Source organism: Gymnodraco acuticeps, unplaced genomic scaffold (genome assembly GCF_902827175.1).
Source record: "Gymnodraco acuticeps unplaced genomic scaffold, fGymAcu1.1, whole genome shotgun sequence".
Taxonomy (NCBI): domain Eukaryota; kingdom Metazoa; phylum Chordata; class Actinopteri; order Perciformes; family Bathydraconidae; genus Gymnodraco; species Gymnodraco acuticeps.
Genome location: NW_022989913.1, coordinates 2,151,480 through 2,171,225, shown reverse-complemented (window position 1 = coordinate 2,171,225; position 19,746 = coordinate 2,151,480). Strand labels below are relative to the sequence as shown.

Below are 19,746 nucleotides of genomic sequence, written 5' to 3'. Positions count from 1 at the left end.
TTACTGGGAGAGAGTAAATACCGATGCCACTTAATGTTAGATTACGTTATGGCCTTCACATTAGAGTGTTATTAATGATAGAGGGTGCTTTCATGAAAGGTTTGTCCCCAGCCAGTTCCCATATGTGAACGGAGAGAATGATCACTTCCCTGAAGGCCTAAAGTCCAGAGAATGATTATGGATTGAATTTATGACTTGCTTTCCTCTGGTCTCTGAACACTTATTTGTTTTATGCTAGCGTGATGAAGCAAATGTCTCTTTTCAGAGCCTCTATTTACTCAGTCAGGAAACTGTTTTTCTCATTAGCCACGGATGTTGCGGTCTGAGTTCTTTATATCATCTGTGAATAAGGATCCCATTTCAGAAAGATGCAAAGGCAGCCACCCTGCTGGTCCCAGGCCTAACTGTGACAACAAATGAAACAAATAGAAAAATGAAAAAGTGAAAACTCATGCTTCTGAATGACAACAGGGAAATCAATTTCCGTCTCACACTGTCTTTGTTTCCCTCCCTCCCTCCTGCACTCTTCGTGTACCGTCATCGTCTGAGCAAACCTCCAAGGCAGTTCGAGCTAAAGTGGGGAATTTAACGAGCCTCAGCACACGTTATTAGCAAACAGTTGACATTCGTACAATTTAATGTCCCGGTGGCCAAACTCAAGCAGCCAACGCCACCCTCTATTACCCCTACACTCTCTTTCAGATCTCTCTTCCTCTGTGTTTCTGCATCTTATGTTGCCTTTCAAGTTTCATGTTGGCTTTGCATGTGTGTGGGTGTGCAGCAACTGCAGGTCTACCTCCTGAAAACACAAAAAGGTGTACATGTTTTACATTGTCTCTCTCTCCCACTCTCTGTTATGCTCTCACTCTCTATCTTAGCAGCATAACCCTTATTACCCTCCTAATTGGATCATGCAACGCTCCTTTGAGTTAGCTGAGCAGGCCAAGTGACCCACAATCCCTCTGTCTTGTTCTACCTCATGCCAGAGTTATCTCTTCTACTGTAGCAGAGGAGCTGAAAGCATATCACAGTACCACAGGAAATACAATTCACTGTGTCTAAAAAGTCATACACACATCTAACTGTGAAGAAGATAGAGCATCAAATCGTTTTTTTTCTTTGCGAGGGAAGTTCTTACTACAAAGACAAAAAGCAGTCTTTGGCCTTTTAAATAAAATATAATGGCGTCTGCTTATCAGTATTCCTTCCAGTGATCTTCACTCGACAAAGTGGCAGTCACCGTCGAATGCGCCGCAATACTGGAGAGATAAGGGAGTAATATGGCAGATAGCAATGTTCTCACCTTTAGATAATTTTGCGTGTAGAGTGTCAGATGATTGCTGATTATCGAACCGCTTTACAGTTGATCTGAATCTCATCTGCACTTAACCTCATTGTTCCTGGAGCAGAGGTGAGAGGAATGTCAATTGGAGTGTGTCTTCTGCTTTCTGGCTCTGTTTCAGCTCCCTCTCTCTATCTGCCTTTCACTCACACTGACACACGCACACACTCACACACACACAGGGATACAAGCCTCGTGCACACACAAGCAAACACATTCAGAGCCCTCTATCCCTCTCGCAAACAAACACAAACACATCAAGAGCTCCTCTTTCTCCCCACTAACACACTCACACAAACATCCAGACTGGGTGGATGTCTGTGGTACAGAGCAGACACAGGCCCATGAAAAATGCATGTCCCCTTGCGTGTTTCATAAGAAGCACTCATCGGGATTCCGTTCCCATCTCCGCTGGAACACCACACAGGAATATCAATTACACTGGCGATTTGGGTGGCAGGGTAGGCAGGAATGGCGCTGAACGAGAATATGGGATCTACAGTGTCATCGTAATGAGAGGGTCACTGTCTCCTATAGCTCTCGGGCCACTATGGCTTTCGCAGATTATAAAATACACGGGGGCTCGAATGTGTTAGAAGTGCTATTGAGTACGGTGGGGGAATGGTTAAAGGAAGGCAAGCCAACGAGGAACTGGAAAATAAAATAACCTTTTGACGCAACAGCCGACCTGAGAGATGCTTTTGGGGTTTATAATCGTGACTACTACAGTGACTTTATAAGTAACAAGTGTATGAGGACTCCACTTTTACTCTGAATATTTTATGCAAAACTAAATATTTAACTACATATTTACATTTCAATTGCATAACCTCCCTTACTCAAACTACAGAGCGTAGTTTGTCCCTAGTATTTTATTCATTTGTCATGTGCATACGCGCTGTAGAGTTACTCCAGAGTGTTTAGATTGAATCCCAACAGTCAGGCAGTATTCCTACCTCTTTAAAATACATATTATGAACTGGATCTCAGGTATAATTACTGTAGGTTTAACTTATTCAATTAGTTTTATCCTCAAGGGGTCTGCCTTATGTGTATTTGTTGAATTGTTGAAATCACACAACCTTGGATTTGGATAATTATTTCCTCTGTGCATAAAAGGACAACAAAAGAAATGCTTTCGGTTATACCAATTTATTTCATTTATATAAAATAAGAAGCACCAAATCCAGACGCCTAGTGTTCAACAAGTAACAATTGCATTGCTATGGTAATGAAAATATACTTTTAAAATAATATACTACCACACTGGTTGCACATTTCTCTTCATATCATATGAGCTTGTGTCTCCAAGTGACATTGTGGGTAGTGAAATTTAAAAATACTTTGATTTATAACAACTCTTTCAAATTAAATTTTACATTATGTAATATGCATTTGTATACCCTGATTTCAACGTGCACTAACGTGTGTATCTATTTCTGTTTTTTATAGGAGAATCCTTACATGTGCAACAATGAATGTGATGCTACGACTGAGGAGCTGGCTCATCCTCCAGAGCTGATGTTTGACTTTGAAGGTCGCAACCCCACAACATTTTGGCAGTCCACCTCATGGAAGAAATACCCGAAGCCCCTCCAGGTGAACATCACGCTGTCATGGAACAAAACCGTCGAGCTGACTGATGACATCGTACTGACCTTTGAGTCAGGCAGACCCGAGCAGATGGTCCTGGAAAAGTCCCTGGACTACGGCCGGACCTGGACCCCGTACCAGTTCTACGCGACAGACTGCCTGGACGCCTTCACCATGGAGCCCAAGACGGTCGGAGACCTCACCCAGCGCACTCTGCTGGATATCATCTGCACTGAGGACTACTCCAGAGGCTACGTGTGGAAGAACGACAAGACGGTACGCTTTGAGATAAAGGACCGCTTTGCCCTCTTTGCCGGACCTCGGCTACACAACATGGCCTCGCTGTACGGCCAGCTGGATACCACCAAGAACCTGCGGGACTTCTTCACCATCACTGATCTGAGGATTAAGCTGCTAAAGGCAGCCACTGGAGCCACCATGGTGGATGAGAACAACCTGTCCAGATACTTCTACGCTATTTCTGACATCAAGGTGCAGGGCAGGTAAGATCCATTTATATTCCACCAAAAACCACTGTTTGTCTAAAAAGATATGTGTTGGTTCAAATCGTTTTTAGTAAAACATTCATAAAGCTGATTTGTGAATATTTTAAACTGGACATGTTTAACATCCCGTTTCCTTGTTAGCAGTCTTGTTCTTCATTGCTTTTGTTAGGTTGTTACTTCGCTTCGTTGCACATTCCTCTCCAAAATCTGAACAGGAACAAGCCCGTCTGTGGTAAAAATAGTCTTAGATTGTTTTGTTTTTTTAATAGTCTTTGTCTGGGGAAATGTGTTTAAAACGTGAGTAGGTCTGTATCAACGCCTTCTAAATTACTGTTGTCCTCCGGATTGGATATAGTGAGATAATTGGTGTCTATGAATACATTTCAACTAGGGGGATAACTTCATGTAATTAAGTGAATTGACACTTTGCATAACTGATACAAGTGCAAAAAGACGCTTCAATGCCTCCATACCTTCGGGCTATGTTTTGTACAATTTGCACTTGTTAACACGGAGAACGTGTTGCAGTCGCCTGGAGTAAGTTCAACCAAGCCCAAAATACCGTTTCTAAAAGCAGAATGAATCAGGCAAAAAAAGGAACAGCTTGAGTAGCCGCTAAATTCGACACTCCTAAATTACTTATTACAACCCTAACTTGACAAGGACAGAGGGCTGAGATTACCTCCTTTGTGCCGTGGCAAAGAGAAGAGTTTTAATGCATGTCCCTCTGCATTTTTTATTGCAGACACTCATCAAGATTCAACAGACATCGCATAATCCCTCAATATGACATGACGATTATTTGGCCAGGTAGCACATCTTTTCTAGAGAGCTGAAAAACCTTAGGTTGAATTATCTGCATTGAAATGTTTCATTACAAAAGAGATATTTTCTATTGATAACAATGATTTTTGGAGGATTTCAAAATGTGTAAAAAAGATAATTATGATAAAAAGAGCAAAACTGTTTTTCTTTAAGTCCAAATAAACCAGTTCAGTTCACTATTAAAACTCAGGGAAAGAGAGGACAGATTTCACATGAACGCAGAGAAAAGCTGGTAGGCATACAATACATGAACGATATAAAACATCTAAAGTGAAGTGTTTAATGACTGATGAAAAACAACTACAGCGTAAAGGAGAATTCAACCGAAAGCCAAGGATCTGTTTTCACAGTTATTGTAAAGTTTAAATTAGCTAAAGGCAGATCTACTGGCGAGAAAAGACTATGTGATTTCATTTAAGTGGGAAAAGAGATGGAGTTTATTGCCAATTATATGAGGATTTAAGTGGTCTTTAAAGTGAAATGTCCCTAACTTTTTGTGTTCTTCTGCATGGATTTTAATGAGAAACTGCATTTTAGAAAGGGACTCTTAATGCTACTAGTTTTATCTCTGTAGCCCGTGCAGGGAGAACATGTTTTTTTTGTGTTTTGGTCTCTAGAGGGAAAGATCCAACTTTTTAGCTGAGCTACCTTATTCATTAGATAGTTGCTAACTGTGTCCGTCTGCCCTTTGGTGCTGAGCAAGTAGTGTGCTGTGGTTTCATAAGATGTGATGGCTCAATAAGGGCGTACTGTAGTTTTGAAGGTCCAAAAACCAAAACAGGTAGGAGGGACAGCAGAGTTGTTGAATTCTTAGTTTGACAGTCCCCTTAACATGACTAATACTATTTTTGATCTAATGTTGATATAAACTATATAGATAAATGCAGTTATGAAACAATTACATTCTTTTTACTTTACATACTTTCCTCTCCACTTAAAAAGTTAAAATGTTCTTTTCCAATTTGAAAACCTACATTTTCAGTAAAATTAGGAAGACTTCCTCTGCATATGTCATTTACACAGCTTGTGATGTTGCATCGTATAATATATCCATCAGTGAGTCATCAGAATGCCTCTGTGATTTTCAGGGAATGGAAACATTGTCGTTTGATGATGCATGAAAATGGCCCACATGATGCTCATAAAGCCTCTACAGCTGCTCTCCAAATGGGACCGGTGTTGCTTGCTGCATTTGGTTTATATGAGGATAACTAGATTGGTAATGACCCATCAGATGGGCCCTCTGTGAATTGAAACAGTTACTCCCCAATTAGAATTCAGCCGACTTCAATGGCAGATCAGAACCATTAGCACGTTGGCTAATTGGTAGGAGACTAATCTTGTAATTAAGAGCATTTGCAGCTGATTAAATGGTAATCATCAGAGACACATCAGTGAAACGTGGAGAATTCAGAATTGCCGGGCCATGTTTGAAAAATGTGGCTTTGCCCTGTTTTATAACGAGTAGATTTATGTTGAAATCAATGAGGTTTCCTTTTTGAGCAAGCTACAGTAAAAGCTTTAAATAACACACATTGTAAGATATCTCTAGTATTTTGTTTATCTTTAAAATGCTGGTTGTAAAGCCCTAATAAATAATTCAGCTAATATGAGCTTTAATAACTGCCAGAAACATGATACAGCACTTAATCATGTTTGATATCTTTGTTCACATAACTCACAACTTGTTCATAATGGTGGGATATTTGCAATTCAGGCCTATCAGAGAGATTTACATGTTCTGCAGTCAGACACACTCTTCCACATGTACTGTAAACATGAATTGATGAGTTCTAAATTGCAGGGCTTCCTACCGAGCACAGAATAACATCTCCCACAGATATTGCATATTGCTATTCATTAGAAAGAGTGGCAAAAGGTTGGATGGGAGGGAAATAAGCTATTTTGCCCAATGTTTGCATCCTGCCCCCAGGTATCAAATTCAATTTTCCACAGAAAGTTTGCAGTGAGAGAGAAAATAAAAATAAACATACGAATTGTGTCCAGAGATGGATCAGTAACTCAGTTGAACGAGGGTGATTGAGACTGGTGGGGGGTGGGGGGAGAATGATTAGAGCTCCCACCAGCCTTCCGGCTACAACCAAATGTGAAAGCCTTATCACAGAGTGGCCATCCTGTCCTTGAAATACCGGAATACCCAATACAAACGCTGATTAACTTTCACTCTTAAGGCCCGGACACACCAATCTGACGACAAAGAACTGACACAGACGGACACCGACTGTTGCGTCGCCTCGCGTCTCTGCGTTTTGGCCATGTGTCGCACTGGAACACACCGCAAAGACTTCAGCCGACGGCCAAGAAGCACGTACGAACTGCGCATGCGTGAGTGGCAATAACTCTCCTTACCAGCAGGCGGCGGTAGTGTGTATTCGTCATTCAAAAGAGGCAACAACCGGAAGACCGACTGCGTGATAACCGAGAGAAGAAGAACAGACTGCGTGATATAAACAAACAACAAATAGCGAGTAGAGATGGCAAATCCGGATCCTTTTACGGACTCAGGGTCTTCTGAGTCAGTCATTGAAGAGATCCGGATCATACGAGTCATTTCAGTCATATGAGTCAGCATCACCAAGAGCGTAGAAATCCTATCGGTGAAACCGAAAACTTGTTGCATTTCACGAGCATATTAAACTGACGTTATATTAACCTCCGCTACACAGTGTCTTTTGCTTTAATAAAAAATGTTGATCACAAAAAAAAAGGTCATTTTGCGATTTTGCGAATCTCAGTCTGCTGTTGACTCCTGCATGAGGAGTCTGCTGGATCTCTGGATCTGCTGCTATACGGTTACGGCTCTGAGTCCGCACGAGTCTGCTCTGCTGTGTTTTGCACAGTGAGTCAGGATTTGCGAATCTGAGTCTGCTGTTGACTCCTGCATGACGACGAGTCTGCTGGATCTCTGGATCTGCTGCTATACTGTTACGGCTCTGAGTCCGCACGAGTCTGCTGTGTTTTGCACAGTGAGTCAGGATTTGCGAATCTCTGAGTCTGCTGTTGACTCGTGCATAATATAGCCCCGGGAGCTGGAGGAGGGGCTGCAACATGTTACTGATAATCTCTCCCCACTTTTGGCCACACCCCCTAAGTTAAATGTCTTCCCGGCCGCAGCTATGCTTGCTCATGCACATGACGAGTTTGGATCTCTGGATCTGCTATGCTATTACGGTTAGGAGCAGTAATTTACGGCTCCTCTGAGTCCCCACGAGTCTGCAGGAAGTTTCACTGATCCGCGTCCCCTCCCCTGAGCCAAACAATAACTTCTGGAAGCTATCCTACTTGCTAAAGGGTAGGCAGATTGACTGGGCTACGTTGTAATGTTATTTTACATGTTATAAAGAGAGTGACACAATTTATAGTTTTAATTTGTACGTCACACCAGGTGTAGGACTCAAAGGACTCGGGTTAATGGAGAGGGGAGACTCGTCACGACCAGCTCATTTCTAGGATCCGGGTTAATGATCCGGATGAATCAGGACTCACCCATCTCTAATAGCGTGTGCGTTCCATTTTCACTCTACAACCAGAAGCTCATGGAGCTTTCCCGAACCTGTGTCGAGAGATGGAGTTAAATGAAATCTCAGATTTGCCTTCTAATAGTTTGTTTGGGTCCCTCACTTCCATTTCGCTTCTCATGCACTGATTCGCTAGCTGAACAGCCAATCAGAGTGATTTGTTTTGCCGACTGCCTTTGGCCGACTGCGGTTTTCGGCCGAAAAGACGTCGGCAAGGCTGAAAAGACCCGACGGTGCGGGACACACCAATCTGAGTAGGGCGTGTCGACGCTCATCGTCGGCCTGACACCCACCGACGCCGATAATCGGTCTGGGGTGTCTGTGTCTTTACACTGCTGACAGTTCCTGATGTCAAGTAACCTACAGGCATCTAATAATAATAATAATAATAATTTCAATTTATATAGCGCCTTTCACGAAACCCAAGGACGCTTTACAATGGGAAGTAACAAAACAAAAAGTAATAATAAAGAGACATAGGCTAAATATCATCTGTGTGAATGTCACAGTTGTGAATGTATAGGGATAACAAATGATGTTTCTAAAACTATATGTGAATGGTTTTGAACTATTGGCAATACTTCAGAAAATGACAAAAGTAAAATGTATATGCCATGATTACCAAAAACAGAATACAAAAATGTGTCACAAATGAAAAAGGCCTTAATGTTGGGGGGGGGGGGGGGGGGGAAATGAAGGACAAAAAATAATACTAAGAACGAAAAATGAAGTCTACCTGATAACAATGCACTGGGTTATTTCAAGGATTATTTTGTCAATTACATGGTTTCATATTTTAACAGTTTGTTGAGACAGAAAATAGAGCTTCATTGCATAAAACATTCAGCAACTTAAAACTTCTTTACAACATGGAGGATATATCACTTTGTCCACCAATATCCAAGCAATACAATTCATTTGGGATAATTCGGCACCTTGGGATTTAAGTTTAATACCAACAGTCAATACAAATGAAGGAAGTAGTGAGCCCTTTATGCAGTCAGACAGAAAGTACAATGTAAGGACGTGGTGACTTTTCAAAGAGGAGACCATGAACCATCACACTCTTTCTTCTCCTTTTCAGTAAGACACATCTAGCAATACAAAGCCATTTCCACTGCAGACCTTCTGCTTACTGCAACCCCTGCTCTCTTTCACAGTAAATAAAGTCATGCACATATGGTGATCAATGAAAAACATTGTGTTACATCCATTAAGAGTTGCTTTAGTGCTATAACGAGAAACCTGACCATGAACTATAAAGACTGAACTGCTTTCATCAACACCATGCCAGTCATACCTTGAGCATGTATCTGCCATTTTCTAAATCTTTCCTCAACCCTTCTGTAAATAGATACCAAAGTTGTACTTGCAAATCTTTAATTAAGTCGGCTTATTACCTGTAGGGTATTGAAAGTCATATGCCTATCTCACAGCAGACTTGTCAAAATAGGAAAAACGCAAAAGTTACTAATAATGGCTTTGTTCTATTCAAGTGTTCAAGTATGATTGACAGAGACCCAGCATGCAACATACCAGGAATCTGAACTGATTAATGCTTGTTTTTCCAGCTGTGTTTTTCCAACTGTGAGAAGTCAAAATGTCCTCCGTGAAAAAGTTAGCAAGAAACAAAATTAAATCTCCAAAATTAAGAGCTGTAGGCAGGTTGAAGCAAAGCAGACACAGCAATAAAAGTAAATAACGTTTCATTCAGAAATGAATCCTGCAAAGCTTAAGATCCCACACATGACAGCTAAAAAGAACTAGAGTAGATTCCTCCTTTAATAACCGAAGGATTGTTACAGAGCACAAGTTTATAAAACTGACTTCACAAGGCTCAGGCCTATATTGCTTTGAAATACTCAATAAATCTTCCACTACAATAGTATTGTTTTATACAAAAGTTATGGGTAAAAGAACACATGAGGAAATGGTAGAAGGAGGAGTTTTTTTACCTAATCTGAGTTGTGTGTGGCGGGGCTTCCCGTGCTATTGATTTCTAATGTTATTCCACATAAATGAAAAACAAAAACCTTGAACCGTGCAGGCTGTCCCACCTTTCACGTCTCCCCCTCCATCGTTCCTCACTTATTGATCTGATGTCTGCTCGTTAATTAAGACTTGACCGCTGCCGGCTGCTGCTGGTCAGAGCTGCACATCTGCAAGGCTGCAGCGGGGCCTGGGAAACGGAGGCAGCTAATCCATAAGTGCTAATGGGCTATTGCTCTCATCCCTCTATGTCATTCTCGGCTTTTCCCTAACTGTTTCTACCGTTTTTCTGTCCTCACTGTTTATCTTCTTTCCATTTTGGCCTGGTATACAAACCCTGTGTGAAACTAGCCATGAAAATAACAACTGTACAGGAACACCGGTCTGTTTTTATGATATTTAGCTCACTATATATACATACAGAGAAATATGTGTTTCATACTTTTGTGTTTCAAAGAAAGGGTGGGAATGTTATCCCAGCTTTATAGCGTCTAAATATTAGATCAACTAATCTCTAGGGCCCTATTATGCTCATTTCCAGGTTCATACTTTTATTTTGTGTCTCTACTGTGACATGTTTATTTTTCTCATACTGCCTATGCTGCAGCACCTCTTTTCACCCTCTGTCTGAAACCAGAGCCCATTCTGCTCTGATTGGTTAGCTGGCCGGCTCAGTTGTGATTGGTCAGCTGCTTAGAGATGTCCTGCTCCTTAATCTATCATGTACAATGTGTTGGTGCGCTAATTAATAGAAGCTGTATTATGTCGCAGAAGTAAACAAAGGAGACTAATGGAGGTGTTTCAGAAAGCGGGGGAAGTGTGTCGGAGAGAAACCTATGGGTAAACTTTGGGATTTTAGCCTTTGCAGACCATTTACATACAAAATAAACTGATACAACTCACTACAGGAAAGGGATAACCCCAAAAAGCCCAAAGGCCCCTTTAAGAGCTAGTAGTTTTGCAGCCATTTAAAACCTGTTTAAATGAGTATACAAAGAACAAATGAATAAAAGATAATGTCAGTGCAACTCAATACCCACAGAAACTCTGCGTTGTATCCCATGAGGAGTTTAGAATATTTTATTTTAACATGACTGAAGGCTTGTAGAATAAAAAATAAACAAAGATACTTTTTATTCCCTTGAGACTTTGTAAAGTGACAAATATCAGAAAAGAAAGCACATTTCAAAGACAAAAACGGTATGCTAACTAAGTCTTCCCTCTGAGGTATACATAAGTTATTCAAAGGCAATTTGGAAAAAATAATAATAGTTTTAGATAAGGTATGAAATATTTTACCATCATTGAACACTTCCCATGTTCCCCCTCAAGCTATAGATAAACTCTGCATCACTCTCTCCGGGTGGGAGTCCTGAGCTCATAAAAGTGCTGCATCGCACACTTCAACTGTATCGCACACTAAAAAAAGATTTTATCTCAAAGTATGCAGCTCTTACTCAGCAAACCACGCTGAACCACATATACGGAAGATCTACACTCAAAATATTATCCACAGTATTCCTTCAAATGCTCAATGGTCGAGATGTTAAAACGTGTAATGGTATTACATCCTATCATCTAATGTATAATGGCACATTTAAACTGCTGACATTTTAATTTCCTACTGAACAACTAGTCTTCCTTACTAGGGCTGCTCAATTAATCGTATTTTAATCGCAATTACGATTTTGGCTTGCAACGATTATGAAAACAACATAATCGAAATAAAACGATTTAAAATATATATATATATTATTATTTATTTAAAAAAATATATATTATTTTTTTTATTGGTTTTTCAATTGAATTACTTAAAGTCCAGGGTAATCAACTGTTAAAAACATACTGCACCTTTTTTTTCAATAAATGGATGTTTTCAAAGTAAATGGATAATCGTTTTTTAATAATCGTGATATCAATTATTGACCCAAATAATCGAGATTATGATTTTTGCCATAATCGAGCAGCCCTAATCCTTACTATACTAATATGTCTCTATCCTTCTTTCTCTATAGCATTTATAAAGGCAGGACAGGATGCAGAAGGAGGAAATAAATCAATACTCCTCTGGAGTGTTTGAGTAAAGGATGTTGCTGAGTAGCTTGATGGAATTTTTGTCGTTGATTTTTAACTCAGTGGGAGAAATGGATTTCATCATTTTTGCCTGTTGCAAAGTTTTCCACTCTAAAGAGAGCAGAGCATCCACAGTTGCACAGCTGGGTGTTTAACCCACTCCATGTTTTATCTTCTGCAGCTTTTTCACATTCAACATGTTTTCTGAACCCAGAATGACACTCATCTTTGAAAAATGCAGTTTTTCTCCCTTTGGGATGTTTGCTGCCTCAGATCAATGCTTTTTCTTTCAGTGTCTGTTGAAGACTGTGTCAAAGCATGCAGAGGGAATGAATCAGCCATTGCCAAAGTTCCATTGTTAATCCTCATTTTCATTTTGAATTAAGCCCAGATAGGTAGGCTACAGTATTTGTTGGATGGAATGCATTACACTAAAGCAGTGGTTCTCAAACTTATTCAGGTCCCTCCTTTGGAGAAAAAAAATAAGTTGGCCCCCCCCCCAACACAAATAGTCACGTAATGAGCCAAGTTAACATTTAACATTCCTTTGCTAGAACAGTGATAGTAAAACAATGCTGTGTGGTCAAAACTAAATACATAATACAATTATGCGATCCCTTTGCTAGAACAATACGTTACAATTAGGGCCGGGACTTTAACGCGTTAATTAAGATTAATTAATTACACGAAAATTAACGCGTTAAAAAAATTACCACATTTTAATCGCACTTATTTTTGCACCGCGGAACGTTTCTCACTGGATGAGTTTCAGGCGTACCGATTATACTGGAGCACCAACTAACGTTCATGACTTCAGACAACAACAAACCACAGTGAACAACAGTGGGAAATGTTGTTTTAAAAAACGGACGGATGGAAGCGTCGATAAGAGCACGGTTGTGTGCAAATTATGCAAAAACGAATTCGCATATCACCGCAGCACATCAAGCCTCAAGTATCACCTCAATGCAAAACATATAGCAGCTAGCGTGGAAGCTAGCGTGGACGTTAGCCTCTTTTATCGCGTTCACACCAAAAAGAGCCGGTACTAAAATTAGTTAATGAGAACCTTTTTACCCCCACGAAAGTCCCTGCTAGAGAGCAGAGAGCTGCTAGAGAGCAGGGACTTTCGTACGGCTCTCTTGTGAGAAAATAACTATATTTCTGATTGGCTGGGCGGATTGCAAACCACGCCCCGTAAAACTCCCAAAAAGTTTTGTGAAGCCGCCATTTTATTATCCTCGCATTAGCATTATTAGCATTAGCCCAGCGCAGAAACGCAGAGAGACTAACTTATGGCAACACAAAATAAAACATGGGAGCGGTGGAGATGAGGAGGTGTCGGCGTTCTGGCGATTTACTCAGAAGGCTGCTGGGACTCCCAGCAGCTTCTACTGAAGCCTTCCCCAACTCCGGGGACTTCCGGCCGGAGACTTTGGGCGGTAGTATACGCCGTGAAGTGGTTTGCGGCCTGCCAGTAAACCCAAAGCAGAAGAAGAAGAAGTGACGTCAGCGGCTTCATTTGCCTAATCCTCCCCCAGGTTCAAAGAGTTCTCATGAACCTTTGTGGGAAAAGTACTGCGGTGTGAATGCGCCTAATGGTATACTAAAATCCATGTGAACAAAATTGCTTCTCACTGTTCTTAGGTCAAATATTTATATGTGATTACAAATGCGATTAATTTCGATTAATTAATTACAAAGCCTCTAATTAATTAGATTAATTGTTTTAATCGAGTCCCGGCCCTAGTTACAATACTTTGCCACTTTGCAATCTGTGCAAAAATATGAAAAGAAAGAAAATGCTGATATTTGACAAAAAAGTGTGTCTTATCCTACAGTCTATGCTCTTATCACAGCATTAGTGGCTGCAATGAGCCTGTGTTGCACTGCACATTTCTTCAAAACGGGGTTGCAGGCTCAGTAGTGGTGCCAGAGATTTTCTTTTGGGGATGCTGTGGAGTAGCTTGACGTTTCATAGAGGGTGCTCAAACATTTAGGGTTTCCCATTAATGAACCGGTCGCTACAGTGGAACTTTCTACTGCAACACACGCACATTATATACACAGTGTACCCACGACTGTTACAATGAATCAGCTCACGGCATATACAGTAGGTGTAAGCGGGGGTAAAGTGCTATTTTTATAAGTGGGGAGTGGACCTAACATCCTCTAGGGGGGTCCGGGGGCATGCTCCCCCGGGAAGATTTTTTTTTTAAATATTGAAGTTAAAAGCATCAATCTGGTGCATGTTGAGAGCAAAATGAAGAGATCTATCACTCAACACCCATTTGAAACAGAACTGTAAACAGATTTACTTTTTATTTATGGATATTTTACAAATCACTCCCCTTTTTAACTGTATTCTTGTTTTACTGTCATAGTATTTCATAACTGTTTTTCATTTATTCTCTTATTTTTTGTATACCTATAATGATCATATAATCGTGTGCCTCGGAAATAATTGTTTACATTAATCGTGACCAAACCGTTTGAGACCCACTGAGATAACTAATCTCAGTGGGTAATCTAAACACTGAGAGAGTCCTTTACTTCACCTGAGCTGAGGTTATCTGAGCCTCTCAGTCTGACAGGCGAGAGTTCTCCCTCCACCTTGTTGTTGAAAAAGCTCCTTATATCCGTTAACGTAGCTACCTAGCACCAGATGCTAACAACAACAATCTCCGGCCGGTACCGGTGCGCGCTCTCTCTCTCTCTCTCCCTCTTGCTCGCGCACGCACACAAAATGGCTCGTTCCACACACACACAGAGCCGAGCTTGAATGAAACACAGACACCCAGACGTACTTGTACTGTAGCATATTATTTTCGAATCAATACATTTTCCAATTATGAATTTCACACATAAAAATAAAAAATACATACATTTATTGGGGGTGCTATGGCTATCCTAGGGGGACCTGCAGCACTCCCTAGCGCCCCCCTGACGACGCCTATTGACCTTCCTTCCTCAAAATGTACATTACACACCTGTGTCCTACAGCGCCCTCATAGGTTTCTAAGTGTACGTTTTTTTCAATTTTTTTCAATCTTTTTTTCCAATTTTAGTTTTTGTCATAACAATTTTTCGCCCCCCACTTTGAGAAACACTGCACTAAGGGCTTAAAGCGATCTTTAACATGAATCAACCTCTTTGGGGGATAAATGGATATAACAACTACATATTCTGAGTAACAACACACTGTAACTTGAATACAGCATTTAGATGAGCTCTAAATAGCTGATTAGCAAGGCCATAATTATCACTAAGCGGTGCAGTCAGCGATTTTAATCCAATTCGCTTTTGTCAAAAACAGTGATTATCTCCTCACTGTCAACTAGCTGTCTGTTCTTTATGTTTGCTGAAAACAATCTGGTGTTCACACACCATCCCTGCGACGTAAAAGTGAAACACATAATGGAGCTATACACAAAACCAATCAGCAAAGGCCATAGATGTAAAAAAGTGAAGGCAATGGGACAGAGGTGGGGATTTTAGGCACTGAGTTCAGGTATACTGTAATCTTTCTGGATGATTCCCCCTTTAAGACATATTGTTTATTTGTATATTGTTTGAGATGTGAAAACACGTGGGTTTGCTGTCCTGGCTCCAAGATGGTGGAATGAGCTCCCCATTGACATCAGGACGGCAGATAGCTTGCACATCTTCCGGCGCAAACTGAAAACTCATCTCTTTCGACTCCACTTCGAGCGTTAGAACTATTAACGAAGCACTTTTATACTAATAAAGGACTGGCTTACCTAAAGCCAGTTGAGTAGCACTTGAAATGTTTGGCTCTATGAAACCTGATGTACTTATATGATTCTGTTTTCTTCAAGGTTGTGTCTTCCTGGTCGAATGTACTTATTGTAAGTCGCTTTGGATAAAAGCGTCAGCCAAATGCAATGTAATGTAATGTAATGTGAGGGTTTTAAAAAAAACTGACAATTATACATTCTAAAATATGCACTTGGGATTTTTAAGGCTGCTTTGATATTTTTTTAATTGAATATCTCAAAATTGTAGATTTTTTCTCTGTAATTCAACTCTAAAAATGACTTGTTTTTACTCTATCAGCATTCAGCGAGTCTCCTGTTTACAGGCCAATTCAAACAGCCTCACGATGGCCAACAGCTATGTTTACACTGAAGGGGGACCATCTACAGTAGTCAAGCCTACCAATCACAACACACTAATTAAAACACTTTAAATAGCTATATTGCAGTCTTGCCCTTCACATAACCACACCAGCCAACACCAACTGCACACACACCTATGCGCCCACACTGGCTCCTACCCAGTCTCTCACATACAGTAAACATACATCCACACATGCTTTCAATCCTCCAGGCTCGTGCCCTGTGAACCGTGACAGCTGTAGCAAGCTGGATTGACAGAGTTTGAAAGTCAGGTTCAAGTGCAGATTCACACGACCCCAAGCGTTACTTTGCTTCCACCGAAAGGTTCTCTGACTCTGCCAACTCCTGCTCACTTATCTTCTACCAGATGTCTGTCACATGACATGCCGCCATGTTTCCTGCCAGTCATCTCCCTGTCTCCAGCGTTTAATTAGTGCTCATTAAGGCCCAGGCTTTCTTTGTAAATAATATATGGAGAGAATGAACATCAACATAAGCTGCCTCTAGTGGGCCCGGCAGCCATGAATAGTCAAATCAACACATCCTTTTGCGTCAGTTATTGTATGATCCAGTGATAGAGACAAGATTATTATGTCAGTTCAAATGGTGTATAATGTGTGTGTTTACGTTTATGTGTGTGTGTCCTGTCCTCTGAGAAATGCAGTAGAATGTTTTTTTTATTACATTGAAGTATTAACACTACGTTTCTGAAAACAGAATTATTTTAGTTGTACCCATAGTGAGTGCATTCAGAAAGCACTACTCGTGTGCTTCTGAGCTCTGTCCGACACACACACACACACACACACACACACACACACACACACACACACACACACACACACACACACACACACACACACACACACACACACACACACACACACACACACACACACACACACACACACACACACACACACACACACACACACACACACACACACACAGAACACAAAAATGCAGACAGTCTCTGATTTCCATATTAATATGTCTTCCCATACAATTTTCTTCATGGCATCTTTCTTGTCTCAGTGGCTTACATCACATGAGTGAGAAGGTCTTCCTAGGGCTGAGGTGTGTAGATATTACCATACTGTATGCCTACATCAATGCACAACCTTAATAACACTCCCTGTCATTGAAATAAAATCACAGGCTTTCATTGCCACTGGCCCAAGCTACGTCAATTCAAATTTCATTTTGCCTCGGCAGAAAATTGAAGCATGGAGAATTAACTTGTGATCCATTCCTAATATTTCTCCAACAATTTGTGGAGGCCTAGCGTGGCTACTTTATATTTCGATGGGGGACACAAACAATTTGCCTGAGATGTATTATATTACACATCGAAGAATGACAAAATTGGCCACAGCACAGAGCGACGAAAACAAGCCTAATCGGGCTCTTCAATTTCACGGTGACACAGCCTGGTGTAATGAGGTGACTCTGTGACTCCCCCCCTCCTCTGCAAAGAGTTCAACAAAATATGAAATGTAAAAGGAGCAAAAGTCAATGTAAAGTAATGTTGTCAAACTCATTATGTTAGCCGGATTGGCCTGGTTCCTGCTCAAAATGTTTGTTGAGATTTTCCTTTCCTACTCCTGTGTTTTCTCAAAACGAAGCCTGAATGTGAACACTTAAGTGTTTGTCAAATGCTCGGCATGAATCTGCATGTAAACGGTAGGCTATTTACTTCTCAGTAATAAACCTACACTTTAAACAAAGTGTGTTACAGCAAATATTTATTTTCAGCTTTAGGGCCATTTAACACTTAAATGTGTTAACTCCATATTTATTTTTAGATCACATTATACGAGGTGTATTATTCATTTGAATTTACATGAATGATATTATTCCAAGAGTCAAGACAGCTAAGTAAACCAGATTACATTTAACATGTTTATTCACATGAGAGCACATAAATACTGATCTTTGTTTATTCAATCAATTATTGTAATTTATTTATGTAAATGTTATTTCCCAGGATAAAGGTCTAAGTGTGATTTCAAAACCTTGTCCACACTTGAGTCTTAACCACACAATCGTTATTTTGTCGTAAAATGATTTTTTTTTGTATGTGTGGGCCTAAAACTATAGTCACATTTAAATGTATTGAGAGGGATGAAACCGAGACAGCCTTTAAATAAACAAGCTGTTGTTTTGTTGTAGAATGGCCAGCAGATTAAGAGTACTAAACACAAGGCATGAGCAAAGCATAAAGACAATATGTAATACTTATTAGCTGCAATGTGATAGAGATCAAGACCTCACAGATCTTCTGTGAAAGAAGGCTTAAACCCCCTCTCTGTTTGACTCTGCTTTTTATCCAATTAAATGTGAGACATTGTCTCATGCTGTGCCGTGCACTGTAATTGTTTTCCTTCTAATCTTGTTATTCAACTATAGCTTATTTGTATCTTCTATTTCATTTTTGTTCTTTTTAAAGGGGCCCAACTGTATAATGCAATTTGGTTGTCCCTTTCCTATAGTGTTTTTAAAGGTTTTTGTGCATGTAAATGGTCTGCAAAGGCTACAATCCCAAAGTTCCCTTCAGAGTGAATTGCTCTTCCACATAGTGACATCAATATGTAACACTTGCGCTTCTATTGGCTAGTGCTCCAACACATTGTATGTTTAGGGGCGGGACATCACTAAGTGTTAGACGCTTTTATCCAAAGCGACTTACATATTCAATACTGTGAGCAATCCCCACATCACATCACTATCACACATCACTAAGTGGTTGACCAATCACAACATTGTGAAAAGAGGTGCTGCATCACGGGCAGGATGAGAAAGATAAAGCACTTTTTGAAGATTGAAGCATGTAAACATGTCACAGTAGAGGCACAAAATACAATTTTAGAACCTGAAAGTAAGCACAACATGGCCCCTTTAAATCTGACGAATGATAAACATTCTTCTTTGGTTCCAGGAACAATTATTTCTGTCTATATTTGTTTGGCTGGAAGTCATTTTGATATTTCTAACCGGATAGGATTCCACGACTACATTTTTTTTTTAATGAAATAATTCCATGTCGGTTCCTGTGTAGCTCACATTCCACATTTCAAGAGAATCTCTTCTTTTACTGTAACAGACATCAAACAGCCTTTCCCTGGAAGCTCTTGGCAGGTTATTCTGGTTTGTCCAGGTTACACATTGACATTCATCTCTAAAACTTTCAACAAGGCCAAAGTTTCCCCTCAGCAGCCTTGATCTCTCTGTATCTGTCAGAGCTATCACTGTCAGGCTATGTGAGGCTCTCAAAGTGCCGTGTCGAGGAAAGTTTCAGGAAAGCTCAGTATGTATTTATACAGCATGGAGGCGCATTATAGTTACTGACCAGGGTGTGAGGGAATAGGTGAGAAACACAGAGCTCAGGGAGCCTGGTCTGCTCACTCGGTCTTAGCAGAGTGGCAGTCATGGGTTAAATCTCCAATGGAAAAAAAACTGGAAAAGGTGCAGTCTTAAATACCTAATAGCTATTTTATAAAATGCTCAATGTCGCCAAACTAATTTTGCAGAATAGTCAGAATATATTTTGTAGGAGTTACTGCAACTTTTCTTAAAAAAGGTAAATAATATTCAGTTATTTCTATTATTTTCTGTATCTTCAAAGCAACGGGGAATAAAGCACAAACAGACTTGTAAGCTACCAGTAGCCCTTCAGCAGTGTATGACCTGGCGCTGTAAGCCTCAGGATTTATATCGTACCAAAGGTGTACAAAATAAAT

The 19,746-nt window shown here is 40.4% G+C and overlaps 1 protein-coding gene across 3 annotated transcripts in view; it reads left to right on the top strand.

The window, feature by feature from the left end:
- The window catches only part of LOC117541251 (netrin-G1-like), a 63,829-nt gene that overhangs the window by 24,354 nt on the left and 19,729 nt on the right, over nucleotides 1-19,746 (top strand). For all 3 annotated transcript variants that reach the window (XM_034208433.1, XM_034208441.1, XM_034208426.1), the window contains exon 3: nucleotides 2,795-3,438. In XM_034208433.1, the coding sequence (XP_034064324.1) occupies nucleotides 2,795-3,438 (644 nt within the window). The remainder of the gene's footprint in view (nucleotides 1-2,794; nucleotides 3,439-19,746) is intronic.